Here is a 26,412-nt window from a genome sequence, read left to right as displayed (position 1 = left end):
ATTGTTGAAAGTAATGCAGCATGAGCTGTAGATTCATTATAAAGAATTAATCACATATCATTTGGAATTATGCTAAGAATTACAGTATGTAAAGAAGGAAGACAGAACTGTTCTGCGGACGCTTAGAGCTACAGGGGTAGGGCACAGTGGCTCACTTTTCTATAGGATGGTAATACCTTCCATTCTAAACCGAACTCTGCTTCCACTGAAAGCACTCTGCAATTCCAACTTGTAATATACATGTGACCTGACTTCAAGATCAAGTGTAATTAGCATTCCTCAAGGCTAAATACCTCTGTTATCTTTTGATCAACATCTGGTCTAGCACTGGTTATTCTGTGTAAGTTATAGTAATTACACGTTTAGTACCCTTCCCCTGCCTTTCTAACCTTGTGTTTTTATGACCACGTTTCACCTTTAACAGACTGTTTTTAAAAAAAAAAGACCATCGTCCTCAGATCCTTGCTGTCCAGAAAATTAGAATAAAATAATCTTTATTCCTTTGCCGTTAAGAGCTGTATTCTGTTCTCTCTTACACTGGCAGAAAACCAGTGTAATTTCATTACGTTCAGTGGAGTTACTTCTGGTCTACACCAATGTAAGTGACAATAGAATCTGTCCTATGCACTGTACAGGAATTACTGACCTAAAACAAGGAGTGATCGCATGCAATATGAAAAGCATTAATTAAATTGTAAATATTGAAGTGAAACATACAATCCCACCAGGATCATCTCTCATTCACTGCTAATTTTTATTTAAAATATTTTACCAGGATAAAATCTCCTTGTGATGAAACACGTCCCTTTTGAAGGATATTCTGGGCAGTTATTAGACAGAGGCTGTGATACACATCCACCTCCCATTGCGGAGCGAGACAGAATAAAACAGATAAAAAAACTAATTGAAAGCTCCATAAGGAATAGGACTGCATATGGTACAATGCCTCCTGGACCTCCCATCTCAGCACCGCTGTGGCTGTGCCACTGGTGTGTTGTAATAATCTTCCCAGAGACAGCATTAATATCCCATGTTTCTCATTCACTTTGGTACACTTGCAAGGAATGCACTTGGGGCATTCCTGTTCCTCCCTGCACACTGCACTGCAGGAGCGTCAGGAACGGCACGTTGTGCTGTCAACACAGAGGGCCATCCCAGTTCCAGAGCTGAAATCCTCACAGCGCATTCTAGGGGTGTCCTAATCCTCCCTTACACCCCCACAGGCTAGCTGCACTTTACTGCCTGTGTCTGTTTCCCTGCCACGCAACACAAGCACAGCATGAATGCGTCATTCAACCAGAAGATACATCTTGGAAACACAGAAACCTGACAAATGAATGGCTTCATTCCTGAAGGAGAAAACAAGTGAGGTCAGACTGGCAGTGCTAAGAACTAATCCTCTGGGCCTTCATTGGTTAATATAGCTGCAGACCATCACAGGGGCCACTCATGGCAGACGGCGCCTCCTCCTGGCCGCACCAGCTCTTTCCAGGTCCAAGATCCCCTTCTGCTGCTTGGTGCACACCCTGCTGCCACTCTCTCTCTGCAGTCCCCATCTCACCCTGGGCGCTGCAGCCGCCGCTGTGTGATGTGACCCTCTGTCCAGGTCACTGGCCGTGTTTCCCCTTCTGTGGTACCAAAGGCTCTCCTACCATAAGGGCTCAGGCAGTCTTCCCGTTCACAGCCCAGCTGGTGCCACTTCCTCAGCAGCGGGGAGGAGAACTCAGGCTGGAGCTCTACTCCGGGTTCCAGCTCAGGGACCCTTTTTCAGTAGCCAAGATTTGTTCCCTCTTTGACCTTACTACCTTTCCCGGAGCTTCTTCCATACCTTCTGGCTCTCCCTGCCCCTCTGGGTTTGCCAGCCTCAAAACTCCCTCCTCCCAGGGAGTGACTGCAACCTACTCTCTGCAGCCCTTTTCTGCTCTCAGCTTCCTGGCTTTACAGAAACCCATCCTGTTCCTGCACAGGGGAGCTTCCCCTAATTAGGGTCTTCCTTTCGGCATTAATTCTCCCAGCCTGCTGCCTAATAGGTTAATTGGCTCCTCTGGCCTCCATTAATCCCTTCAGGGCCAGAGAGGGGTGGACACGTCATCACACCGACAAAAAAGGAACCAAGCAAGTACCAACTGGAAGATCACATGAGCTACCATTAAAGAACATGGCTCATGCGGACAAGAGCCGGACAGCCAAGCTGTCATTGGTGTCCCAGCCTTCGAATTTGCAGTGGAACCACCATTCTCCTGCATAGACAACATTAACCCCCCTGTTAGCCTGTCTGAGAGAGCTGGGCCCAGCTGGGACTCTGTGGTCCAAATACAGACACCTCCAAAGTTTGGACGATTGATTTTTTGATGAACGTTTGTGGGCCCCAAGGGTGGTAGGAGTCATAGGAGGCAGGCAGCAGGCAGACCAGGGCTGAGGGGTCATTCTGTTTGCAGGAGGCATCCTGGAGGTAGCACTAGCCAGGACAAGAAGCTGGTGTTAGCTGCAGAGAGAAGAGAAGAGACACCGTAAGAAATGAATTTCGGCACCCTGAGCCTGATTTACAAAGCCCCAGCTGAAGTCAGTGGATTCTGTAGGTTCTCAGCATGTGGAAAATCACAGCCTCATAGTGAGTTCCATGGAAACCACCGAGTTACCACCGCTAATTAAGACCGCAGCCCTGCAATTGGATCTATACAGCTGGACCCTTGCACCAAGCCCCATTAAAGACAATGAGGCCTTGCATGTGCATAGGGACCTGCCGTTGTGGGTCCAGTTGCAGGATCAGGGCCTAATTTTGGGGGGAAAGCCTGGTGAGCAGCTCCTCTTGGACTCCACCAGAGCCAGCACGGGCATGTGAGGTTGGAGTACGGTGAGTCGCATTTTGGCTTCCCTGTGGGATGAGGTAGCAGGAGAAAGAGAGTAGTGTGAACAAGTGACCTACACCCGGAGTCATGCTACAGGCCGCCTGCCTCAGTTTCCCCCCAAGGCACTCCTTAAGGAAACGCTTCACATCCTTTTTGTCGGTTCACGACACCCCTTCTTGGAGTCGGGATTTATTCAGATAAAATAAACTCCGTCCATCTCACCCTCTTGTCGGGTCACTCCCTGCCCTTTCCCGCCTGTCGTCTCAGTCCCCTATTCCAGGACTCTCTGCTGGAGTCTGCACTCCTAGTCTATAGTCACCCTTCTTCCAGCCTTCCTCTCGTGGTTGCCGCTCCCAGGCCCGACCTGGCTGGCGCCAAGGCCCAGGACTTTCTGCCGGAGCCAGCCAGCCCACACCTAGCAGTCCCTGCTCTCCTGCAGTAACAACTACCCCTTCGCTGCACTCTCCTTCTGCTCTTCATAGGGAAATCACCTGATCCATACCCAGACGCGTTTCTTCAGTAATCAGGGTTGGCTGGCCCCAAGTCTCCAGCCCTCAAGAGGCAAGCCGCCCTGTAACAAGGAGCCATAAGTGTCAGGAAATTCCCTGTCTTAGCATCTTTGTTACAAGAGCAAACAGCACAGAACGAGCTATGAAAGCCGCCGCGAAGGTGAATTGCATCGTGTCTGTCTGTGCATGCCATGTGGCTGGAAGACTTCCGCAGTGTGGAAATAGCCCTCTGGGGCAAGGAGAGGCTAATTGCTCGTAGTCAGGCCTCAGTGGCATGTGAAGCATGGTGAATGGATGACCACACTTAGAAATGCCTCCTGGAACAAACGGGAGAGTCTAACAAGGCTTTATTGTGCCACATTTTAATCTTCCCTCGGTTTTTTTCTGCTTGTGGCATGCCAAAGTAATGAAAATGTCAGATCAAAAGCGTAACATACAGAGCTGAAAACAAATGGGTTCTTATGTAAGCATCCTGCACAACAGCCCACGTCAGGAAAGGCGGACTGGGAGCAAGGCCACTCCAGGCAATTAGCTCAGCTCAGAACCCAGAGTTCTGCTAGGACATGAAGATACATTCAAATCACATTCCCCTCCCGCAGCTGAGTGATCATCCACTGCTGAAAAGCCTACCAGCTCCTGCTCCAAAACTCGCCCTTTCTAGGAATGAAAGGGAGACGCAGAGCAAATTCAGCGAGGTTCGAGCCAGGAGAATAGGAGCATTGCCAGATAGTAGTTACTAGTGATGAGATTGCTTGATATCGCGAACTTGAGACTCAAACACAGTGTCCCAGCGGGGTCAGGAGTGGGAGAATTCATTAAACAAATGAAAGCATTAGGATTTCATTTCCTGCCAAAGGAAAGATGCCAATAGCACATCCTCATTGTACCGTCAGTGCAATTGTTTGTCTCTGCGAGTAGCTCTGAGTTTCCCGTCTTTGATCCTGCAGTGACCTTGCACCCCTAAGACTTTCTGTTCCTCAGCTTCTCTAAAGATGTTCTGATGAGTGACCATAAGAAGCCAGAGGCTGGAACTTTGGTTAAGGGTGGTTAAAAACCATGGAGGCTTAGACTGTAAATGGGCAGCAGCACTGTCTTGAATTTCAAGGGATGTCAAAACACGTCAGTTTTCCACAATAACCACTCAAAATACTGCAGTAGCACTACGATAAAGCATAGCAGGTTAGACTGTCACAAAAGAACAACAGAGAACTTTTAAAATAAGGGCAGAAGCAAAGAGGGACTTTAACATAGGAGAGAACAGACTCACACGCATGACCTTACTGTTCTTTCTTGGTGTTTTCTGTGTCTGCGTGTCTTCAGAGGCTCTCCGTCTGTCTCTGTCTAAATCCTTACTGTTATTGAGCACCTCGGTATCAAGCATCCCTTCAGTTTGTTTCTAATTGGAGGCAGTCTAACTGTACAGTGCATGCATGAATTTTTGCTTTCTGAATCTCAGATCTGGGATAGTATGTTCAGTCCAGGCTGGTTTGTTTTTCTGTGCCTGGGAGCCGATAGTTCTCAACACGGCTAGAGAGGCAAAAGCAACTTTTTTACAAGGCATCTATTTCTGCATGAAAAATTCTGCATACCCACCCTACTGTAATTTTCTTCCCTGCGAGGCAATGCTTCATACAAATGACACTGGCTTTCTCTCCCCCCTCCAGAGAGGTGTATTTCGGCTTGCGAATGAAGACTATTTCATTGAACCTCTGGCTACAAATAAGCATGAAGACGGTACAGCCCATCCCCACAGGATTTATAAACGTCATGCTCCAGAATATAAGGAAGAAGCATCAACAGTGGAAACCAGCAGAAAGCAAGACAGGAAACAGTCCAATACCTTGGGAACGTGTGGAGTCCAAGGTATTGTATCTCCTTTATGGCAGGTCCATAGTGAGTCAAAAAGAACTAGAGGATAATGGATTTTAATAATGTCAATCAAGGACAATGAAAGATAGACGCTTGGGGCCCAATCCTGCAAGGTGCTGCGTGCTTTTGAGATCAAAGCTTAGTATCTACCTCCTGCGTTAACGCATTTAGCATCCTCACACACAACTCTGTCTGCAAGAGGGGTAGAAATTGATCATTAATTCGATGCTAAATCATACTTCAAAGTTTGGGGGTTTATTCCTGGAATTTATTGTACTGAAGGTCAAGTGTACCAATCAGCAATAGGTTAGCTAAAAAAAAGTTTTTAGGCCACCCAAACTATTGCCAGCAAAGATACACCCCAACTGCAAATTCATCTATGCCCAAAAAGGGATCGAGCCAGAGACTTCATGAAGTCCACTAACGCTAAAGAATTTTTTCTGTGGAAGATGCTCAGATACTACAGTCTGGATAGCACAGTGAACTCTGTGATAGATACACGGATGTATGAATAGCTTGGTGGTTAGGCACAGAGAGAGCGCTCAGTTTCCAGAACTGTAGACAAACATCATTTCCGCAGACATTTTTATTAGGGAAGGGTGATCACTTTTCAAATTGCACGAGTGAGCGAGTGAGCGACAGCCGCTAAAGAATTTGCTTGCCCAGCACCAGGCAATGATTTTGTGGCATTCACGACTCGAGTCCCACAAGTACCAGGGGTTACTCTAGAGTGCAGCATTTTTCTCGTCATATGACAATATTTCTGCATTTACTGAAGCTTCTCATGTATGTGTGCTCAGTCGTTGCAACCCTAAACCACAAGCCACTGATTGCCCTGTTTTTCTTCTTGCTCCGATGTGCACTTTCTGCTTTGTGGTGACGATTTGTTTTCACTTCACGTGTAAATATCAGTTTGTTGGGACTTTGCAGCTGCTTGGACTTTCAGAATGAAATACTGGCTCCAGGGCAGTTCAGTTCTCCAGAGCTGGCTTTCTACATTCTTTCTGAATGTAGGTGGGGATGATTTGCTCTAGAATAGCTGATCTACAAGAGGAGGGATGTGAAGACTCAAATCAGCAGCATTCCTTTCCAAGAACTGAGCGTGCCTGGAAGGAGCAGTGGTCCCCTCCATTGGGACCATGGTTTTAATACATTTCATGTTTTAAGGCCAGCAGAGACCATTATGGTCATCTAGTCTGACCTCCTGAATAGCACGGGCCAGCTATTCCAAAATCAAGCCCAGACTTCGTGCCTGAGCTAGAAAATATCTTTTAGAAAGATGTTCAGTCTGGATTTAAAGACTTCAAGCGATGACGAATCCACCCCATCTCTCAGTAAACGGTCCCCACAGTCCGTTACCCTCACTGTTAAAACTTCGCTTCTTAATGGTAGTCTGAATTTATCTAGCTTCACTTCCAGCCACTGCATCTTGTTATGCCTTTGTCTGCTAGATTAAATAGCCCTCTACTATCCGCATGTTCTCCCCACCTGGTACTATCACAGCATGATCACTAGAGCATCACCCAAGATTTTCCAAATGGCATTTTTTACCTCAAATATTTCCTGTTGTATTGGGCAGTAACTAGAGCAGATTCGATTTCGCAGGCTTGGTAATGAAACTACACTAGCCTCAGAGAAGGATATCTGCATCTAGTCCCTTATGACATTCAGAGGCCCTTCACAAAGATGCTGCCACTCTCTTCAGAGGCAGACGATAGCCCAATGATAAGGGCACTAGCCTGGGATTTCAGAGACCCATATTCAATTCCTTGCTTTGCCACAGACTTCTTGTATAACCTTGGGCATATCACTTATTTCTCTGTATCTCAGCGCCCCATCTATAAAATAGTACTTTTCTATCTTACAGGGGTGTTGTGAGGATAAATACATCAAAGATTGTGAGGTGCTCAGTTATTGTGGTAGTGGGGGCTGTGTAGTTTCTTAGACAGACATCTCAATTGCAAGGACAGGAAGCAAACGGTACATTATCTACCTTGTGCGCCAAGGCAGAAAGGTGTAAATGCACAGTTCATTGGCTACTAGCTCATTTGGAAAATCTGTATAGTGGAGCAACTGCAGAAGAGGCGAGACCTCTCCTGGTCCAGAGCTCATATCTTCTCAGCACTTGCTGCCACAGAAAGGATCATCAGCACAATTACACGTCCTTCTGACATGGAAGGAGAGGGATAAGGGTTGGTTAAGAATATTAGCTAATATTGTTCACATCCTGCTACTGTGGAACATGGTAGAATTCTTTCCAAGGGGACATAGAGTGGACAGAACAGAGCAGCACTGGACAGGAGATGCATTTTGTTCCCTGTGCAAGGTACAGTAGGTGGCGGAGGCGCAGTAAATCTGTAGGTGATGTGTAACTCTAAGATGCTTTTAACATATTTTGAACATATTATGGGCTTGAGGCAGGAATCACTGGGTGAAATTCTATAGCCTGATGAGATGATGAGACTAGATAATTCATCGATTTAAAGGTCAAAAGGGTCCAATATGATCATCTAGTCTGACCTTCATAACGCTGGCCAGAAAACCTCATCCCATGACTTCTGCTTCTAGGAATCCAGAATCTCTGGGTGATCCAGAGCACATCTGTGGGAACTCTGTGTAGTTTGGAAGACTATATCTTGCATCCAGCAGAAGTTGGTCCAATAAAAGATATTCCCTCAACTACCTTGTCTCTCTCATATCCTGGGACTGACACGGCTAGCACACCACAAACCATCTTTTAGAAAGACATTCAAGTGCAAATGATGGAGAATCCCTCTGTGCCTAGATAAAGTTGTTCCAATGATTAGTTACCCTCACTATTAAACATTTGCTCCTTAAACTGAATTCCCAGCCAGTGAACCTTGTTCAGCCTTTATCAGATCGATTAAAGAGGTCTCTACCGTCAGACGTCTTTCCCCATGTAGGTACTTCTACACTGTGATCAAGTTATCTCTTGGCCTTCTCTTTGTTAAGCTAAATAAACTGAGCATCTTTGGACTATCATTACAACCAAATGTTCCCTTTTGGTGTTCCAACTCTGTTCATTTATGATACTGAATGAATGAGTGAATCCCCCTGGGCCTAGTTTGGCCAAATGATGATGCATGTAAATTTCTACTAGAGTGTGGACTACTGATTTAATCCCAGTCATGCTTTGGGAAAGAACATGTAGAAAATCTGTAGGATTTCCGTTACTCTGCTTTGACCCCTTTGTATTATAAAGGCACTGGTTTTATTTATAGAACAATACACAGCCAGGTGATGGTACATTCACCATGTATATTGTTTTCTGCTACATATAGTGAACACATACGTACAGCGGGGTGAGTGTTTAAGAGGATGTTTGCAGTTAAAATTATAGACACACTTTCTTTGGTGTCCAGAACTTCCTCTGCACCCATGTCTTCCCAGTCACCCCACATCATAAGACCCACGTAAGTCAAAGCCTTAAAGGAAAGGTTGCAACAAAAATGAGTTCCAAGTTATTTTCATTAAACTTTCATGATGGTATCTTAGCACTGGAGACTTTTCAAATTATCTGGATGTTTGGGATTCTTTAGGACTAGAGGGCAAACTTTCTCTCATTACTTAAAGCACAATGCAGACCGTAAACATGGACAAGTTTATTGTTAATGAGGTAATCCTGAACTTTTAAAGACTGGACATAAAAGCAATCCCAGCTGTTTATGATGTGGTTTGTAAAGCTTTTATTCAGCCTGTGATTGACTCTGACTCTGACACGGGGGCAGCATCACAGGAGAAATCTCCGCATGAGACGCACAGTTGCTCTATGTCATTAGGCACATCAAGCTTCCTTTCATCATCGTGCCATCGTTTCTCCCAGTTTTTTTGCATGAACGCTCTTGCTGCCTCTCCCTACAGTGACGCTCCTACTGGCAGGCACTGCAAGATTCTCAGTGGAACGGGAATTCAATCTCCCGTGCACCCCACAAAGCCTGCGGTTAGGGCTCAGTGATTTTTCAAACTTGGCCAGGACCCTTGGAGACCATTAGGATTTGGTGTGAGCCATCAATCCAGCATCTGGGGCAGGGAATTTATTGTATTAGGGAGCTGTGTTCCCCTGGCAGCTCAGTTCAGATTTTTGTGACCAGATACTCTTTGATGGTTGCATATAAATACTATTAACTGTGCAATGTAGGTTCAGGACCCTTGCTTGGATGGGATTATTCCTTTTTTTTCTAAGTGGTCTTTTGAAACCAGAATAGGTCATATATTCCCTGAGACCAATGGGATTATTCTTTCAGCCACTTCCAAAACCCTCTTCCCTTCTCCATTCTTCAGAATCTCAGCAAAGCCTGGAGCAGTCTGAGAAACGGAGAGAGAGATGGGAACAGAAACAGCAGAGGCACCGAAGAATAAAGCAGCGCTCCATCAGCAAGGAGAAGTGGGTGGAGACCTTGGTGGTAGCGGACACTAAGATGGTGGAGTATCACGGAAGTGAAAATATAGAAAAGTACGTGCTGACCGTAATGAACATGGTGAGTGCTGGGTTCCATGGCCATGAGATTCATACAGGCCAGTGACATATATACAGGTCATTCGACTTTTCCAATCATGCCAGTTGCTTGTGCAGGGGAGAAAGGCTGTGGCTAAGTCTCCCTCACTCCCCCATGCAGCCATGTAAGGCACCAGACAATTCTATGCTTGATATGTAAATGCAAGATTATAACCTGCCCTCATTTTGGGCCTGACCCTAGGCAACTGGTGTCGATGCAGAGATTCCCATTGACTTGAGAGAGCTTGTGTTATGGGGTCCCCCCGGGGTGCAACCTGAAAACTGTGGGAGCGCCGGGCCCTCTTCACACTCCAGCCTGGGCCGTCCCTTGCAATGCCTTGCTAGCAACCAGCAGCAAGCTCCTCCAGGCGCTGTTATCACCTGGCCCAACAGCATGCAGGGCACCATGCCCAGCTAGATCGCATGAATGTTAACTCTGTGATGCTGTCAGCAAGCTGCACTTACACAGCCATTACAGGCAGAGACACACCCATCTGAGTTATATGAGTGCCTTGTCTAGCCACTCACAAACCAGCAACAGAGAGGCACCAGCCAATTACCTCTCCCCCGCAGTTTGTCAGAACTGCACCAAAAGGAGTCTGTCCCCAGAACTATATTAATAGGTCCACTCCCCCCTTGTTGTGGGGAAGGCAGGCAGCAGCTTTTGTTACTGAGCTAAGATTTCTACACACTCCAATTCAAGGCCACACTGGTTGAGATAAAACATTAGACAAGTTTATTGACTACAGGAAAATAGCTTGTAAGTGATTAGAAGTGGCAAGTGTAAAGAGATTAAAAGTAGTTACCAAAAGAAATAAACAAAAGATGGCAGCGCAAGTTTTACACGCTAACAGGATTTGAATTAGCCACGTCTCACCCCTTCTTGGCTGGTACAAGCAGTTTCTTAAACGCAGGCTGTGCAACCTTCCCTGCCTGGGACTCCCCTCCCCCCTTTCAAAGTCCTTTTGTCTTCCCGGGGACCCTTCAGGTGTTGAGCTGGGGAGAGAGAAGCCAAGGATGATGTCACGCTCCCCCTTATTCGTCTGTTCTAACTTGCTAGAACAATCAGGCTTGTGGCCCGTGGGGTCGTCCTCATCGGTCAGTCCAGCCCCCTTGCGAATGTGCTTCCTACAGCAAAGCCTTCCCTGTAAACAATCCCTGTTAGTGGAATCTGTCCTTGAATGGGTGCGAGAGAGCCATTAACGCTGCCTGGCCACTCCTTGGGGTCCCTGAAAGGCTGGTTTAGGTGGTTCCCACCTCACAACATGTTCTGGCAGCACTTACGACAACATTTGATAACTTCCCATGCTGTGGAGCACACACAATCCAACAGGATTTAGCAGATCAAGACTTCTGAAATAATGCTAAACAAGGCGTGCCGTGCGCAGACCATCTCATCATTACAGGACACTGGTGAACATGGGGTTTTTGGCGTGTTGTTTTCAGACACAGAGTGGCACAGCGTTGGATCCAGCCCTTTGCGCACAGGACAATCCCAATGACAATGCCACACGTAAGACGGGGGCTGTAGAGAAGATACAGGCGTGTTTAGCAACCTGAGCTCGGAGCAGCTTCCTGCAGCCCCCCAGACAATGTTCTCACCCTCAGCTGTGCCGGCGGCCCTGGGGCAGAGTGGAGCATTAGCCTGGCTAGCATTGCATAAGCGAACATGTCACTGTGAACACTTAAAAGGAAAGAGTCAAGTAAAACAACCAGTAACGGCTGATAAAAACCCTGGCCTGGAAATAGGAGGGTGTATGTTATGCACCATAAGGGCTGTAATAAAAGTTAAATGCAGGCTCTAAAAGTTAATTACGGTAATGGGGTTCAAATTCCTCACCGGCTCACATTGCTGCCGAGTCATTCGGAGCTCAGAGACATATTTTACTGGAAGGGAGGTGGCGTCTTGGGTTAATGAGCGAGCCCTTCACCGCCAGAGGCCGGGGTTCAGTTTTGCCTGAGGTCACCAGTGAAATGAACTGCAGTGATCTCAGGCCAGTCCCCTGGTGATATTTGCTCAGCTCATAAAACCACAAGGCAGTTTGGCACGATTAACCTGCTCCTCTTTTGTGGCTGAAGTAACACAGTTCTGCATTTCAGAAAGGGCTAGTGGTTTGAGCAGAGGGTGGTGGGGGCAGAAGACCCGGGTGCAACACCATTTGCTCCATCTCCAATAGGGACCAAGCTGGAAGGGAAATTCTCCTTGAGAAATCATATACGTTGGTTATGCAGAGTAAGCATGGTCCCATGCACGTGACTGGTTGAAATCCACAGCTTCAATGATTATCAATAGAGATACAGCCATGGCATAAATGTGTAGGTCCAGCTCTGGTCTGAACATCCCGAGAGTTGGACCCACCCCTCATTCTAAGGAACTTCTGATTTGGGGCTACGTTACCCAGCGGTGTCTTTTAGGACGAGGCTTCTCTATAGGATATGTTTGCAAGCAGAGTGGTTGCTTTCTCCTGGCCATTGTTTTATTGGCTTTTCTATTTCTGCAGGTGGCAGGTATATTCCATGATGCCAGCATTGGGAACCCTATCAACATTGCAATAGTTCGTCTTATCCTGTTAGAAGAAGATGAGGTAAAAAGAAAACATGACTAATGTCTTTGGTCCATTTCCATCTTGGCAGCTCAGCTTCTGCTTCTGTATGGTCAGTTGGGAACTGGCCATGAAAGCCCATAAACTATCACTTTTACCTCATGTAGCTGGCCAGAAAGATCTTGTGCAGAATAAACCCAGACACTAGAGGCTTGACTCAGTGACTGCTGCATGGGTGGATTTCTCTGTGAAGTCACTGCGAGTTCCACAGGGAGAGAAGCTCTAGAATCTGGCCCTTATATTGACAAGTAGCCACTTATTCAGCAATTCATAAAGGGTTCCCAACAAAATACAAGCATTATCCTCCCCATCCTGCAACCTACGGGAACTAACCCGACTGCCTCGGGCAGCTGGACGTGCAGTTTTGCTTCTGGCAGCATTTTCCATTGAAATTAGGGGAGGGATGGCTCTACGGTGGCAGAGATACAGCTGTGAGTTAGGGTAATGCCAGCAGATGTGGCAGTCTTCTTTCTGACTGTTGTTTCCAGGATTGGATTAGTCCCAGAGGAGCATCCCAGCTAGCAGCACTGTACGATGAATGTGACATGCTGGTTGTTTGTGCTTCCCAGCTGTAGTTAGCCTTCTCAGCTAAGCCTGAAGTTGCTCAGCTGTTTGATCCGTTTCCCACAGCTGTGTCCTTGTAAAAGACTCAGCAGCCTAAGAGGAATATTTTCCTGCAGGTTTTTTTTTTTTTTTTTTAACTCCCTTCATTAGGCTGTCTAACATTTCAACTCACTCACAGTCAAATGAAAGCGAAAAAGAGGAGGATTCTGATGTCAACTCTGTGGAGTAATTCCATCTAAATCAGTGTAGTTACTTCTGATCTGAGTGTGGTGTAACTGGGATCAGAATCTGCCCCCCAAAAGGACAATGCCATTACAGCAGACTTTTATTTACTTCTGTTGGCAGGAGGATTTAAAAATTACCCACCATGCGGACAACACCTTGAAAAGTTTTTGCAAATGGCAGAAAAGCATCAATGTGAAAGGGGACGCCCACCCATTGCATCACGATGTAGCTGTCCTGCTCACCAGGTATCCTGCTTGGTGCTTTATCCTTGTGCTACCTCTCTGATTTCAGCAGCTGAGCAGGTAGTTAGAAATACCTACAATACTGGGAGATAGATGGCTAGAGAGAGACAGTAGGACCTAATGAGAGAGAGAGAGAGAGAGAGAAAGCGATTTAAATTCCATTTTCCTGGTGGGTCCTGTTTTGACATTTACACACGTAATGAGAGATACAGCCGCTATTCTGAGATTAGCCTATTCCTGAGGTTGGAGCTAGCCACAGAGTTCAGATCTAAACGTGGCAATGGATTCAAATTAACCAGCATCTGTGGCTGTTCAAACGCAAGGTTTTGGTTTAACCCAGTCTCCAGGTTTCCTGATTCCCATAGGGGATGGTCACTTGTATAAATTTGTCATTTTGTTTTATGGATTAAGGCCAAGAGCCTCAGGGAGGGTGCCTAATTCCCAGTGAAATCCTGTGGGATTTGGGCATCCGGATTCTTTAGGCTACTTTGAGAATCCCAGCCCAAGTGGGTAAGGTGTACAATCTGCTGGCTTTAAGCCACTGCAGTCTGGTCTTTGGTGATCGTAGAATCATAGAGTTGGAAGGGACCTCAGGAGGTCATCTAGTCCAACCTCCTGCTCAGAGCAGGACTAACTTCAGCTAAATCATCCCAGATATCTCAGTTGTTGCAGTAATTGCCAATACATTCACAAGCATGGCATCTCTCCCGGCACCCTTATTTTCTCTAGAAATTTATTCTGCAGTAGAAATAAGACACTCCAGGGCAGCTCATGCCTGTGGGGTTATTGTTCTTCCTGGGTGGCTGTGGTCACTTGGCCTTAGACTACAGAACTGCACACCTGGGGCTGGAGCCATCTCCCAAGCAATGCACTGGCCTGGCCTGTCCCATTGCTTAATTATTCCCAGCCCCAGCTGTACTTTTAAAGTGGACTTAATGTAACCAAGCTGCTTTTGATTTTAAATTAATCAGGCTCCTTAGTAAACCAGGCTTCTGGGAGAGCAACTGGAAAAAGAGGCTCATAAACCTCTCACATTCAGATGTATCCGCTCTTTGTTTCTGTTTAGCCACTTAATATGTTGTCACCTTTTATATGCACACTATATATGTTACAGCTGGGTTAGTTAGATTTTATGTCATGTCACATGATGGAATGCCAGCACCCAGTCAGCCATAGGCTGCAGATACAATTGCACTGTGCAAGTTGTATTCATCAGGTACTCAGCGGAGAGGGCCTGGTCTACTGTATTGAAGTGAGACCAGAGTCCCTTCTACTCCGGGAGATGTATACTGTCTCCTACTCAATACAAACCTTGCATTGCTTACAACATTCAGGGTTTCCCTTTCAATGTCATTGCTGAGCCCACTCCAGAGTTTTCAGACAACAGTTGTGTCCAGTTTCATGTTGACACCTTGGAAGATGCTGTAATTTAAACCACTGATTTGTCCCGTGTGCTTGTTTCATTTTCCTCCCTGACTGGCAAAGGAAAGACATCTGTGCTGCGATGAACAGGCCGTGTGAGACTCTGGGTCTCTCGCACGTGTCAGGGATGTGCCAGCCCCACAGAAGCTGCAATATAAATGAGGATACAGGACTTCCCCTGGCTTTCACCGTGGCCCATGAACTCGGACACTGGTACGTTGTAGGGGTTTCTTTCATCTCTTTCCTGACCCCTCTCCTGGAAAGACTCACAGCTCAGTTATTACTTTAAAAAGTGCAGGTGGGAAAATATCCCTTGTCTTACTCAGGCAAAACTCTTTCTGAAGTCAGTGGCAGTTCTGACTTCACCTGGAGGAATTTGCTCATGAGTTTCCTTTTTAGGACTATTATTTTCTGAGTTTAAACTGTCTCTGCACACTCCCAGGAGTCCCAGATCAGTTATATTTCTATGACAAATCCAGTCTGACAGAACACAATGTCTCTGACTTCAAGGGAAGCTAAATGGTGTTCTGTAAATGGTCTGGCCCAAGATCAAACTAGAATTCGTGAAATGTTTTGAACAAAGCTTTTTAATTAAGAATTATTCAAATTTAGTTTATTTCTGGAATCGGTGACAAATTTTTTATTTGTTCTCCCAATCTGTTTAATGCAATTAACCTTTGGAAAGATCTTTTAAATATAAGATTAATACAGTTCCAGGAAACCATTATATATTTTAAATGTTAATTTAATCTCATATTGTGTATATCATCTTTCTCTGGGTAAGTATATGTTACCTGAAGTTCAATTCAATCAGTTTTGTTCAGTATTCTCATCTTTTTCTTGTTCGGGTTTGCAGTAAGAAAAACTACTTCAAAATTCTTCTACATTTACATAAAAAATGTACCTTAAGGAAAGGCCCATGTCACAACATTCACTGACTTGCGTTACGTTTTGGATTCATTGATCCATTCATTAAATGTTTGCTTTACATTTTCCCCTGTCTACATTTCCCATTGGGTATGATACCAACACCACCACGCACATTCTGATTTGCAGGCAGTATTTCTTGCACGTTATTTCCATTACATTTTCAGTGAATGCCTCAGAAATATACAGATGTGAGTAATGTGTCAAACTGGCAACTTACAGACTGCCTCGACAGCTGTAGTAAACCTCAGCCTTTAAATTAAGCAACACCGTTTACTGCTGTTCTGTGGTCCCTTTCAGCACCTTGATTCATTGTATTTTATATCAGTTGCCCCCAGGAGCTTTCCATATTCGATGTAGTTACTGCTGAAAGTGCGTAATAAATGCATCTCGGAGCCCATGCATTTTAATGAGTGGGAAAGCAACAATAAAGGAATTCTTAAACTTGGAGGCTGTGCATTTGGAAAAGCACATAATGCCCCCTGTGCGGGAACAAGGAGCTAGGCCATGGCTCCCCAAGGTTCAGACTGTGAACAGTACGTTCCTGTGCTCTGGCATACGCAGGGATTATATGAGGCAAATATTAGTTCATAGAGAACAAGTTGGAAACAAGCTCATTTTCACCTTCAGGCTTAGCCAATCAGCCTTGCACTGAATTCTCTGGGCCTCGTTCTGATCTCGCTTGCACTGGATTTAGGCCAGTGTAATTCGACTGACGTCAGTGGAAGTACTCCTGACTTACACCAGTGTGAGAGGAGCAGCAGGCCTCGAGGCTGGAAGGATAAATCCTCTTTAGTTTGTTTGTGGGCGAAATTTTCAAAACCACCTAAATGACTGACAGTGGGGCTTGGCGCTTTAGAAAATTGCACCCTGGACTTTCCGGTTTTTACATATGTCAGAGAACAACTCACGGGGCCAGTGTTAAGTGCACCCCGCCTCTTGGGACTCCACACAGTAGGAGCTGTGCAGTCTTACCAGTGTGCACTCACCGCTTCACTGCGAGAGATGGGCACTGCTGCAAAACAAAATCCCTGCTGGAATTGTATCCGACTTTGCTTAGTCTGCGCTCGTTGCCCTTTGTCAGTCACTTCTCAGGATCGTTGGTGCAGGCGTGTTTTACCAGCAGCCGCATTCACAGAAAATAAATTGCACAGTTGAATGCACAAGTAGTTGTGGAAACCAAATGTTAAATGGACACTTATGAGTATAGCATGCTTGCCCAGTCAAGGAACAGGAACCATACCACGTGACCTATCTGACCAGTCAGAACTAACCAAACGTACTCACGTGCAGCAAGGATCAAATACTTTCTCTGGGGTCAAAATAAATAATCACAGGAAAATGCATCAAATTTCTAACAACATCTGAGGAAACTGCAAACTGCTCACAGGTGTTGTGCACTCAGAAAGAGGCTAACTGAATGACGCAGCATTTGTTGCATATTATCCACTCAGCTCGGCTTACTGTACGTGCTGGCCTGGTCTCCACCCGGCCCTGACTGGACAGGCAGGAAATCCATCCATGTCCACACCCCCACTTGCCGCAGTGGAACTCATGTCTCCGTACCCTGCTCCAGCTCCTGGGGACCTTGCATAAAAGTGCAGTAACGAGGGGATTCCCCCATCACCCAGCCACCCACTCCTCTCCACACATTGAGTGTGTGTGACAATAATGCATTAAGTGACAATAATGCATGAAGGCCCTAACTGAGGCTGGAGCCCCCTTCCTCTGGGCATTGTACATACACACAGGAGTCCCTACCCCACAATCTAAATAGACATAGCAGAGAGGGGAAGCCTTTTCCCGGGTCACACAGTGGATCAATGGCAGAGCCAGGAATTGATCCCAGGTCTCCTGGTTCCCAGTCCATGGCCCAGTCCATTGAGCCAGGTGGGTGCACATTGACAGTGACATAATTTTTATTGCATTGGATCTGGCTTCACTGGGGTTTACAAAGAGGTAGAGTCTCTGTCCGGAGCAGTGGTGGGTTCGTTACAGAGTCTCTGGGGGAAGCTGTCTTAGACGGTTGTAATGTAAGGCTTGATGTAAATGTGCAGAACGCAAAGCAGCTGTGTGGTTGTGTCCAGGCGTGTGGCTCACCTCCCCTTTGTGGGGCTGTGCTCTTACACAGTTTTGGGATTCAGCATGATGGAAGCGGCAATGACTGTGAGCCAGTTGGGAAAAGACCTTTCATCATGTCTCCACAGCTCCTGTATGACACCTCTCCACTCACCTGGTCCCGCTGCAGCAGGGAGTACGTCACACGATTCCTCGAGTAAGTCCCCCACCCTCTCTCCTTACCTTCCTTCGCTATCTCTGCTCACATCAGGGCTCGGCCGTCAGTCGGGAGGCAGGGACAGTAGTCAGAGGGGGCCTTGAAGAAAGGAAGAGCTGGTCTCAGAGCAGCTGGTACAGAACACATCTGATTGCTACTGGCTGGCCACCGTCAGTGTGGGCTTGGGCTGGCTGGGCTGCCTCGGTCGTTGGTAGGAAGATCAAGGACTTGAGAGTGGACGGGGGACAAGCTCCCATGTAGGGGTGAGGTGGGAGTGAGGGTGGATTTGCCTGGGAGGAAGCATTTTCTGGGAGGAGGAAGAACAGGTCTGAACTGTGGATGGACTTGAGGCCTCTTTAGTCTTGATCCATCCACAGCAAGACCAACGCGACACCAAGACTTGGCAAGGACGTAAGGCCTTCCAGGACGGCTTCTCTCATCTGCTGATCTCTCATGGTTCAAATTCTCGGGATGCATTTTTAATCTGCATTGTGCTGTATTCTGGGTGCCTTAAAAAGGGAAATGCACACACTTTGTTAATGGACAAAAGGCTTATTCCTTTTCACTCGAGCTTCTGGAGATAGCGCTCCAGCCTCTGTTCGAAACAGGATCGGAGTTCTTGCAACACGGCTTCTCACTGAAGGGCAGATCTCAAATGCTTCAGTCTTGGGGGTGGGTCATGTGCAAAGGACCATTCAGCAATGAGCTGCAGATGGTCTTGATATTGGAAGATCAAGGCAGAGGATGGGACAGATGGTTAGGATCTTCTTTAATTGGCGGCAGATGTTTTTGATATTCTAGAACATGCATCACTTGAAGCATTTCCTTTCTCCTCAGCAAATGTTCTCCTCAGTCATAACTCTGTTCCAGTGTTACCACAAATCACTGAGATTTTCATATGGGGCCAATTTGCTGACATGACCATAAATCAATCTATGTAATGAGATCTGAGTGCAGGAACTGTGGGTGAGTGGAAATGTGCAACCTCATTCTTCCTCCGTTTATCGTTAATGGGCCCTCTTGTGTCTAATTTTGACAGCTGACTGGGAACAGTTTGTGGAGTAGAAACGAATTTGCTTTTGTACAGCGCCTTTCAGAGCCAGTGTATTCCCAAAGGGCTTTCCCACAGGAGGAGTTAAATGATGGGACGTGGGCACTGTGGAGACAAGCAGAGCAAACATCGTGGGCCCAGTCCTCTGAATTGTTGGGCCCCACCTTGAGATGCAGAAAGCTGCCCTCAGTTCCCCTTGCATCTCAGCATCTTGCCGAATCAGGCCCGCCAAGAATGTCAGGGCATTCCCAGGGCTGAACATTCGAACCCGGTATGGGGAGAGGGCGTGGTGGTTGGACACTAGCAGTGGAATCCTGGCCCTACTGAAACCAATGGGAATTTTGCCACTGACGTCCCTGGGGCCAGGATTTCACTGTCGGATTATTCCTTTCTCTCGCTGAAAGGAAAGCGTTGGATCGAAGCCACTGATCTCCTCGCTACAGATCCTCCTATTTTCTTTCCCCCTGCAGCACACAAGCAATGACTGCCACCCAGCCACCTGGTCTAAACTCACTCGCGGGCTCCTGCGCTGTGTGAAATGTCACTTACATCCTTTTATCAATGTCATTGCCTTGTGCCATTGGCTGCTAACCCCAATGGCTAATGCCCATTTCAATCACACAGTATGTTCTGGATCACCTGTCCTGCTGTCTTGACCCATAAACGCATGGTGGCGTGCCGGATCCTGCACGAAAGAACCCGCTGCACTATAAAATAATAGACGCCCTTTGGAATGTACGTGTTGGATTACTCCTCTCGCTTTCCAGCCTTAAGACCCGTCCAGCTCTCTCTGGTTAATTAGTAGTCTGGATACTCAGAAGTGCAGCACGCTTGCAGCTGACACACGTGCGTGCATGCCCAGAGATACTGGCCCTGGTTCTCCTCTCACTCACACCAGTGTCATTCCAGTGGTTTCACTGGAGTCACTCCTCATTTACACCAGGGCATGTTCAAAGGGGGGCATGTTCAAAGGCACAAAGGGGGGTTTGGTGCCGAGGCCCAGTGTCCTATTGCACCTTTGAGAGTCTCCCCATTAAGAGGCATGGAAGTGAATGACTCACCATGGCTAGATCCTCACACTGCAGCCCAGAGTACGGGGCAGCGTGTTGTTGCGCTGCCCAGGGAGCAGCCCAGGAGGCAGATCATGACGTGGGAAGTCACAAGCTCCTTCCCGTCTCCCTGCTGCTCTGGGGAGGGCTCACGCTGTGACTGGCTGCTTGGAGTAAATTCAAGGCCCTGCCTGCTCCCCTCTGAAGGGCGGCATGTAGCCACTCTGTGCTCCCCAGCCCTGCACAATGTAAGAAGGGAAAAAGGGGATGCCTCAGTCGGAAACTTTCCACCCCCAGACTGCCTTGGCCGGCAGCAATCTGGGGCCAGAGCAGCGCACGGCGAGTGATAGGAATAGAGTGTCTGGGATCTCTTCTTTTCTGCCTCTCCGGCGTTCCCAACGCCACTGAAAAGATGAGATGAGAAACACACTCACCGGGTTTGGCCCGGTTGCCTGTTTCATGCTCTTGAGACCTGGTATTCCACGTGCCAGGGCTCCTAGCAAAGCCTTCCTGGTTTTACCCTCCGCTCTGCGCTGAGTGACTTTCCAAGGCAAACGGATTCTGTTTGTCTATGGGCAAGCGGTCTGACACGCTGAAACTGGGCTGAGCCGCATTCTTTTGCAGGGCTGTTTATTTTTAGCACCACACTGCAGACTCGTCATTGGGTTCTTACGAACAGGGCCTAGAGATTTGCAGCCATCAGTTAGTGCCTTGCGCTGCTGGGACATTTCTCTTCATTATTGAAGGGAGACTGGAAAGGAATGAGGGGGCCTGCAAGAAAGAATGATAGGGGAACTGTGGCTGCACGCTCATCTGCTAGTAATGCAGCCAGAGAGCAACACAAATTATTATAGTCTAGAAAAAAGTCCTTTCAGGAAAGACTGAAAAAAAAATGGGTTTATTTAGTCTGGAGAAGAGAAGACTGAGGGGGGACAGGATAGCAGTCTTCAAGACATAAAAAGTTGTGATAAAAAGAAGAGTAAAAAATTGTTCTCCTTATCCACTGGGGACAGGACAAGAAGTAATGGCCTTAAATAGCAACAAGGCAGATTGAGGGTAGGAAGTTTCTCCTAAGGTCTAACTCTAAGGTAGTTAAGCACTGGAACACGTTACCGAGGGAGGTTGTGGAATATCCGCCACTGGATGTTTTTAAGAATAGGTCAGACAAACCTGTCAAGGATGGTCTAGATAATCCTCAGTCCTGCCTCCATGCAGGGGACTAGACTCGATGAGCTATCAGGGTCCCTTCCAGTTTTGCACTCCTCTGACTTCACCTTCTCAGAGGTGTAAGTAACTAGGATGTCGATAAGTGGACCGAGTGCAATTTCCTTAGCGTTGTGTTTCCTGGGCCCACGTGGTATCGTGTGACTTTCTTACAGCCACATCTCTGGCTGAATGAATCACAGCTATCGTCTCCTGGTCTCCTACAGCAACTGGGCATTTAGAGAGCTTAGCTGTGGGAGGGGAATGTAGCCCAGAGCTGTGCTGAGTCAAGGTGGTGGTAACTGCAGGCTGGGCTCAAGATGCAGTGCAGAGCCAGGAAAAGGGAAAGATGAGACATTTCCCACCAGGCCTCAGTAGCCTCATGCTCCGTTTCTGCTCATACAAAGGTAGGTTTGCATATGTTTTGCTCCTGGAATCGACCACCTTTGGATGCAAGTAAGACGCCTGGGCAACCAATTACCTAACTTCCGTATGCAGAATGCATGGAGGCCAGGGTGAAAGGCTTGTCAACTTTTGTCTGGCACCGTTAGTCATGTGTGCAAAACCTTGAGGCCAGCCTGGAGCTGCTCCAATACCCGTCCCTGTCAGACAGCTGTGAAGTGTTGCCTAGAAGATAAAGACAGATTAAAGTTCAGAGACCTAAAGTGGATGGCAAAGCTAAATTCCCCTTTTCCGTGTGCTCTGCAGACTGAGAGGCCGTACAAAATGCCCTGGGGAAATCCAGAAGCAGGGTGTTTTGCCCTTCTTCTTTTGACTGAAGTTTCACGTCAGACACAAACCAGTCTTGAGAAGCAGCAATGCCATGCCATGGGTGCCTGACGTTCTGCTGTAAAGAATGCATTCTTTCCCTTTCTAGAAACACTCGTTTGAGGTTTTTCCATAAGCAAGGAAACCAAATAGCTTGGAGCTGCCAGGCAGCGACTTTGCTGAACTCAGAAATGAATTTAAGACTTGCAGCAGGAATACAATATTTCCTCCCGTCACGTGATCAGCTCTGCATTTCATGGCAGTTTAACGCCGTAGTACTCTCAGAAAGCCAGTCCTCTCCAGCATGGCATAGATGACAGTGTGTTCTAGCTAGAATTAGACGTAGATACATGGTGCTGGAAAGAAACAACGCATTTCAAACCTACGGTCTGTGCAAAAGCAACGTGCTTGGCACCTCTCCCAAGAAGAGAATCGCTGGGAAGCTGCTTGTGGAAAAAGATCCATGTCATTTTAAATCATTCGATTTCCGACGAGCTGGCTGGGGCTGCAAAGCCAAGGTGCTACGGTAGGAAGGGTGAGGAGATGGACAGAGACACTGTGCGTTTGGCCAGAGGGAGAGTTCTGGCTGGGACAGGCCCGGCTACACCCTTTGGAAATGTACAGCATGCAGAAGTGTATCTGACTGTGTGATGGGCTGTAACCCCAGCTAGTGGGAGACCTTGTTTCCATGAGAAAGGCTCGCCAGTTTCATGTAAATCAGTATAATTAAACCCCTGTGCAGATGCTCTGATTTTGGTTTAAGGCTGTCTTATTCTGGGTTAGTTTAAACCTGTTCCCAGTCACCCTAAGCTAAACTGCTATAATGCACTGAAATCAGAATGTCCTTAAAGGGGTTTGCATCAGCTGAACTAAGCTGGTTTAAATAAGCTCCTTAAAGTTAAACCGGCGACACTTGCTCATATAGACAAGCCCTTGGGTAATACAGCAAAAGCATTTGATGGCACTGAAAGCGGATCAGGAACATTCCAGAATTAAGTGCCCACCAACATCCTATAAACGTCCCCTCATGCCTCACTGACTTTTACTAACGTCTGAAGACTTCAGCATCTGAAAATCCACTGTCAACAACCCTGGTTCTCTTTGCTTCCTAAGTAACCATAGAAAGACCTGGAGGTTTCAAGAAGTAAAAAACATGAGCTTTGAGACAGGGAAAGCGGTCAGAGAGGACCATTAGCGGACCAAGAAAGATCATGTAATGCATACATCAGTAGCCATGGAAATCATAGAATCGTAGAATCATAGAAGATGGGGGTTGGAAGGGACCTCAGGAATCGTCTAGTCCAACCCCTGCTCACAGCAGGACCAACCCCAACCTGCAACCTCCTTTAAAGGTATACTCCACCATTCCTGTCAGCTTCCTTTCTGACGGTTGTAGCTTGGAGATGCAGAGATATGGGACAGGGAGCTTTAATGCTGACAACCTAGTCTGTCTGTATTAGTAGGTCATTGACATTAGCTGTGGAATATTTGCAGCGACATTTATGGGGTCACCACGGTGTATGAAGCACGAGGACATCTGCCTTTAGCAGGTTTGCTCCAATGAGACCCTTTCCCCATACGTGATTAAATGGAGGTCATGACTTCCCCAGAGGGAGGAACTTGATTCTGACCTCATTGTACAGCTTGTTCCTGGTGAATGTGACATGGGCTGCCTTCCTTCAGGGAGTTGCTGAGATGCTCTGTGATTGGGAGTGGGATTCTCATTTTGTTCATCTTGAGACAGACGCATGATGCTCAGTTAAGCGAATAGTACTTGTCATGTTGACTGCTAATCAGGCGGGGAGTCAAGGGTTTTGTAAACCGACATGAATTACGAACCTAACGATGAAGCAAGAAGTGGTTGCAGTATTATAACAACTCCCACAGGAGAGCTCTTTGCTCATATTGTGGCTTGGGTAAGGAGGTTACTAGGAGTTGGGCGTTCGAGTCTCGTCAGGCGATTGCTACACGCGTCTGTTTTATTATTGCACTTAATAGCTGATTCTAAGTCATAAGGCTGGAGAGGATTGTGCAACCAAACATGATTCCAGCAGGAATATTGCAGACTCATCCCTCTTACCAGCAAACTAGGAGCTACCCAGAGAAGCAAAACTAGGTTTAAGTAGCCAAATTGCCCCTCACACCCCACACAGAACCCTCTGGTCCATATAGTCCCTTTGCGGGGAGGCCTTTGCGCTTTCCCAAGGACAGCAGGATTTGGACTGATGTCAAGGTTCGAGACTCATTGGAAGATTTTTCTTTGCTGTTGCCTTGTTTTGTTACACATCAGAGAACCGTAGGATCCCCTGGCATCACACCCTCATCTGCCCATTTCAAATGACCGAAGTTTAATTCTTTCTTTCCTTATCTGTCCCATTGAGAAACCCCCCTCCCCCATGGCATCTAGGCGCCCTGTCCATGTATTCAGTAAATTAGCATATTTTTCAGGGACAGCGGATGAACATTTCCAGCAAGTGCATGTATCACGTGTGCTGGCCAAGGAGCTTCGGCTTCTTTCCATGCTGAGGGTATCAGAGCTTCGGTTTGCATGGGGAAAGCCAATTGCTAAATTTTCCCTCCCCAGGCCTTTCCAAGAGTATTCACACCTCCAGGACAGGCCAAGGGGGAGGGTGGGGGCATTTTTCCAGAAGCTATTGTTAAAAGAACTGGAAGGAGATCTGAGCTCGTGCTCTGTGCTCCAGGTTGTTTTGTTCTGGAAGAGTCAGGATACTTCTGACTTGCTTTTTCTAAATAAATAAATACTAGCCAAGATGTGTTTAAACAGTACGACAAAGTGTTTGGGTGTAAGCTGGGCTCCTTGGAATGACAGAGTTAAATCCTGGATCAGGGCTGCTTCCCCAGAGAGGAGACGAAATGACTTGAGTGCACTTTCCTATGCGTGGGTCTCTTGGACCAGGCCTTCATGCCGAGTTCCTGCCTGCTTTGCATGGTCCTTAAACTCTTACGGCACTGGTTTGTCCCCATGCCCTTGGCCTAAATCTCCCCTGGCTCCCTGTGGTGCCTGGTGGCTCATTGCTGCCCTCCACTTCGGAGGCTGCTGCGTTTGAGCAGGGCTGAACGTAGATGTGAACTGCACTGAGATCCTTCAGTTCTGAAAGCACTGTCTAAAGGAAGGTGCTACTGCTGGTGTGCCCTAAAATTTCCCCTTCTCCAAAATACAACACTTAAAAGGAAATTAAAGTTCGTCCAGATAGTTGCTGAAAAATACCATCCATCTCCTCTAAATGCACCACCTCTGCCCCAAAATAATGCGCTCTAATGGTTAAACTACATCACCGCTCATTTTGCAATGCAAGCACAGTGGCATGGCTGCATACTTAACTTTCTGGATATCCACGAAGCACAAGGCAGGAGGAAAAAAATTGCTGGGGAGCGGAAATCATTCTATTTGTCTTTTTTGTCTCTGACTTTATCTCCTCTGCGGGGTTAAACTCCATCGTAACATAAACATCCTTAAAGATTTCTTTCAACTGAGGGTAAACATTCATTTAAAAATATTTTGCCTCTGTCCCCTCCTGCTGTGGTGCTCTGAGACACCACTGGGATTTTGTTCTTGAATCTAATCAAGCTGCTGCTAGTTTTGTCTACATCTGTGGTTCCATGGACATAAACATTGTCACAACTTGCTTGGTCTCCTACGCCCACTGGCATCCTCTCAAACGCAGCAGCTGGCCTGTCTTAAAGAACAGTAAGCAACGAGAACATAAACACTCCGATGCCTCACAACTGAAATGAATGCAGCAGTGCTTAGTCTTTTCCACACACTCACATTTGCGATGCCCTTCCTTGTGCTACACCACATAGGAAGCACCCACAAATTGCTATCCCAACTTTAACTGGAAATTGATCAGGTCTGCCAGTAATTTTCCTTTATATTCCCTCCCTGTCTTGCAATAAGATACCCTGGTTGTTTATCTCCATGTCGGCACCAACAGCATCTCTCTAGCTGACCTGATTTGGCAGCTCTTGACCTTAGGTTTTGCTCCTTTTCAGGGTAGTTGTGACAAGGAGCCTGTGAGCTATTATATGTTAAATGCCCTACAGAGCTGGTGCTGTCTCTTCCATTTCATAACCACCGTTGCTCTGCAAATGACCCCTCTCAGAAACCTCTAAATGAAACAGATAACAGGAACTATCGTTCAATGGCTGTGCTGCGGGGCGGGACCGAGTGCAGGTTTCTTGACTGAGGGATTAATCGACATGGCTTCAGAAGTGTCAGGCACAAAGCTAGATGGTGGGAACAGGGAAAAGTGTCTCCCATAACAGGAACGAGGCCAGGGGCTCAATCCTTCAATCTGCTCTCGCAAGGAGAGAATTTA

At 46.9% G+C, this 26,412-nt stretch overlaps 1 protein-coding gene across 6 annotated transcripts in view; it reads left to right on the top strand.

Annotated features, from left to right (window-relative positions):
• Positions 1–26,412, top strand: part of ADAMTS7 (ADAM metallopeptidase with thrombospondin type 1 motif 7) — a 127,268-nt gene that overhangs the window by 8,901 nt on the left and 91,955 nt on the right. For 5 of the 6 annotated variants that reach the window (XM_067555460.1, XM_067555458.1, XM_067555457.1 and 2 more), the window contains 6 exons: positions 5,023–5,221; positions 9,530–9,726; positions 12,245–12,328; positions 13,256–13,380; positions 14,863–15,012; positions 17,858–18,001. In XM_067555460.1, coding sequence (XP_067411561.1) covers positions 5,023–5,221; positions 9,530–9,726; positions 12,245–12,328; positions 13,256–13,380; positions 14,863–15,012; positions 17,858–18,001 — 899 coding nt within the window. Of the gene's footprint in view, positions 1–5,022; positions 5,222–9,529; positions 9,727–12,244; positions 12,329–13,255; positions 13,438–14,862; positions 15,013–17,857; positions 18,002–26,412 lie in introns of those variants that run through there. The other variant, XM_067555464.1, reaches the window with a different exon arrangement.

The sequence above is a fragment of the Emydura macquarii genome, unplaced genomic scaffold (assembly GCF_026122565.2).
Source record: "Emydura macquarii macquarii isolate MOO-44397 ecotype Brisbane River unplaced genomic scaffold, CSIRO-AGI_Emac_v2 contig_1644, whole genome shotgun sequence".
In the NCBI taxonomy this organism is placed as follows: domain Eukaryota; kingdom Metazoa; phylum Chordata; order Testudines; family Chelidae; genus Emydura; species Emydura macquarii.
This window is presented reverse-complemented; position numbering and strand designations above follow the sequence as displayed.